Source organism: Fukomys damarensis, unplaced genomic scaffold (genome assembly GCF_012274545.1).
Source record: "Fukomys damarensis isolate Sample0158 unplaced genomic scaffold, DMR_v1.0_HiC HiC_scaffold_37, whole genome shotgun sequence".
Taxonomy (NCBI): Eukaryota; Metazoa; Chordata; class Mammalia; order Rodentia; family Bathyergidae; genus Fukomys; species Fukomys damarensis.
Genome location: NW_022900949.1, coordinates 2,300,874 through 2,302,903, shown reverse-complemented (window position 1 = coordinate 2,302,903; position 2,030 = coordinate 2,300,874). Strand labels below are relative to the sequence as shown.

The following is a 2,030-nucleotide window of genomic DNA, read 5'->3' as shown; positions in this document are numbered from 1 at the left end:
GTCGGGCTCCGTGGTGGTGCAGACGGCGCCCGGGCAGGTGGTCAGCCACCGAGGTGGCACTATCGTCTTGCCCTGTCGCTACCACTACGAAGCGGCCGCCCACGGCCACGACGGCGTCCGCCTCAAGTGGACGAAGGTGGTGGACCCGCTGGCCTTCGCCGACGTCTTCGTGGCGCTGGGGTCCCAGCACCGGGCATTTGGCAGCTACCGCGGGCGGGCTGAGCTGCAGAACCACGGGCCTGGGGACGCCTCACTGGTCCTGCGAAATGTCACCCTCCAAGACTACGGGCGCTACGAGTGCGAGGTTACCAATGAGTTGGAAGATGACGCTGGCATGGTCAAACTGGACCTGGAAGGTGACCGGCCCATGGGCATCATGAGACTTGCTTCTAAGGGGAGGGGGACCGCAAGGGACACAGATCAAATCAGATTGGCTTGAGGAAGTCTAGAGATTTTAGCCGGGCATGGTGGCGCACACGTGTAACCCCAACAGGTGGGAGGCTGAGGCAGGAGGATCGCCATGACTTAGAGGCTAGCCTGGGCTACGTAGCCCAGGCTAGGTCTCAAAAGAGGCAAAGGAAAATTATAGATTTTGTGGGGCAGAGCAACAGTTATGCTGGGGGTGATGCCGTCCCCCACTGACGGTGGCACTGTCTGGAGCCATTTTAAGTGCTGCTATGTCATGGGAAGAGACCCCGGATGCTGCTAAACATTCTACAAGGCACAAGACTGTCCCCACACAAAGGATGACCCAGTCCAGTGTCCACAGAGTAGGGTTCAGGTACGTGAGGTCCAGGCATTTGTACTGTCAGAAATACATCCCTCTTGGCCCGGTGTGGTGGCTCACGCCTGTAATCCCAGCACTCAGGAGGCTGAGGCAGGAGGATCGCTGTGAGTTTCAGACCAGCCTGAGCTACATAATGGGTTCCAGTTCAGTCTCAACTACATAGTGAGACCCTGTCTCAACCCCCACCCCCCAAAAAAGAAAAGAAAGAAATACATCCCTCTTCTCTGCTTCTCAGTGGCCTTTTCCGGAATGCAAAGGAACCCCAGTCATGACACCAGAGCGCTGCCTTCACGTCAGTCCCAGCAGCTAATTTTCTAGGATCAGCAGCTACAGTCCCAGAGTTGTCTCTCATTGGGCCAGTTTGAGTTACGTGCCCATCTGGAAGCCAATCACTGTGACTAGGATCTGGGCTGCTATGATTGGCTGACCTGAAGGTTGGAGGTGTGGTTTCTAGCTGAAGAACTCCCTCAGTCCAGGAGATCGCAGGAGGGTTTTGGGGCCGCCACTCGCTAAATTCCCCTACAATAAATAGCAGCAACAGTAATAGGAGCTCTTCTTCATTAGGCGTTTTCTGTGCCAGCCACTTAAGGTGAAGAGTGCTCTGGAGTCGCTCATTTAATTTCCGGAGAACCCCAGGGGAGACAGCTATTATCAGCCTGCAGCAAGGAGCACAGGGCACCTGCTGATGACGGGCCAGAGCTCAGCTCCTGGCTGCGGGCTGGGTTTTCTTCCTGGGTGTGCTGAGTTTGTCCAACTACCCCACACCCTGCCCTGAAGCCCACGAGGGACAAGTTCAGAGTCTTAAAACTGAAGTGTTAGGGGCAGGGATTTACCTCAGTGGCTCCGCCGCCTGGCTCGCAAATGCAAGGACCAGTGTTCAATCCCCAGTACAAGAAAAAAAAAGTTAAAAACATGTAGGACTAGAAGGAGGAGGGTTTGAGATCGGGGTTTTGCAGGATGAATAGGAGTTCGACAGGTGGAAAGGGTAGAGAACGTGAGCAAAGGTCTTCAGCAGAGGAAGAGGGATAGAAACAATGAAGTACGTTAAGGGAGGGTCGAGTGAATTCCTGGCTCATCCCATGCACACCCACCAGGCGTGGTCTTCCCCTACCACCCCCGTGGAGGCCGCTACAAGCTGACCTACGCAGAGGCACAGCGCGCGTGCGCTGAGCAGGACGGCATCCTGGCGTCCGCAGAGCAGCTGCACGCAGCCTGGCGCGACGGCCTGGACTGGTGCAACGCG

The 2,030-nt window shown here is 56.3% G+C and overlaps 1 protein-coding gene across 1 annotated transcript in view; it reads left to right on the top strand.

Annotated features, from left to right (window-relative positions):
* Position 1: 1 nt before the first annotated feature.
* Positions 2 to 2,030, top strand: part of Hapln4 (hyaluronan and proteoglycan link protein 4) — a gene marked incomplete at its 5' end in the record, with an annotated part of 4,341 nt that continues 2,312 nt past the window's right edge. Inside the window, 2 exons of the mRNA XM_010606552.1 lie at positions 2 to 356; positions 1,882 to 2,027. Of these exons, the coding sequence (XP_010604854.1) occupies positions 2 to 356; positions 1,882 to 2,027 (501 nt within the window). The remainder of the gene's footprint in view (positions 357 to 1,881; positions 2,028 to 2,030) is intronic.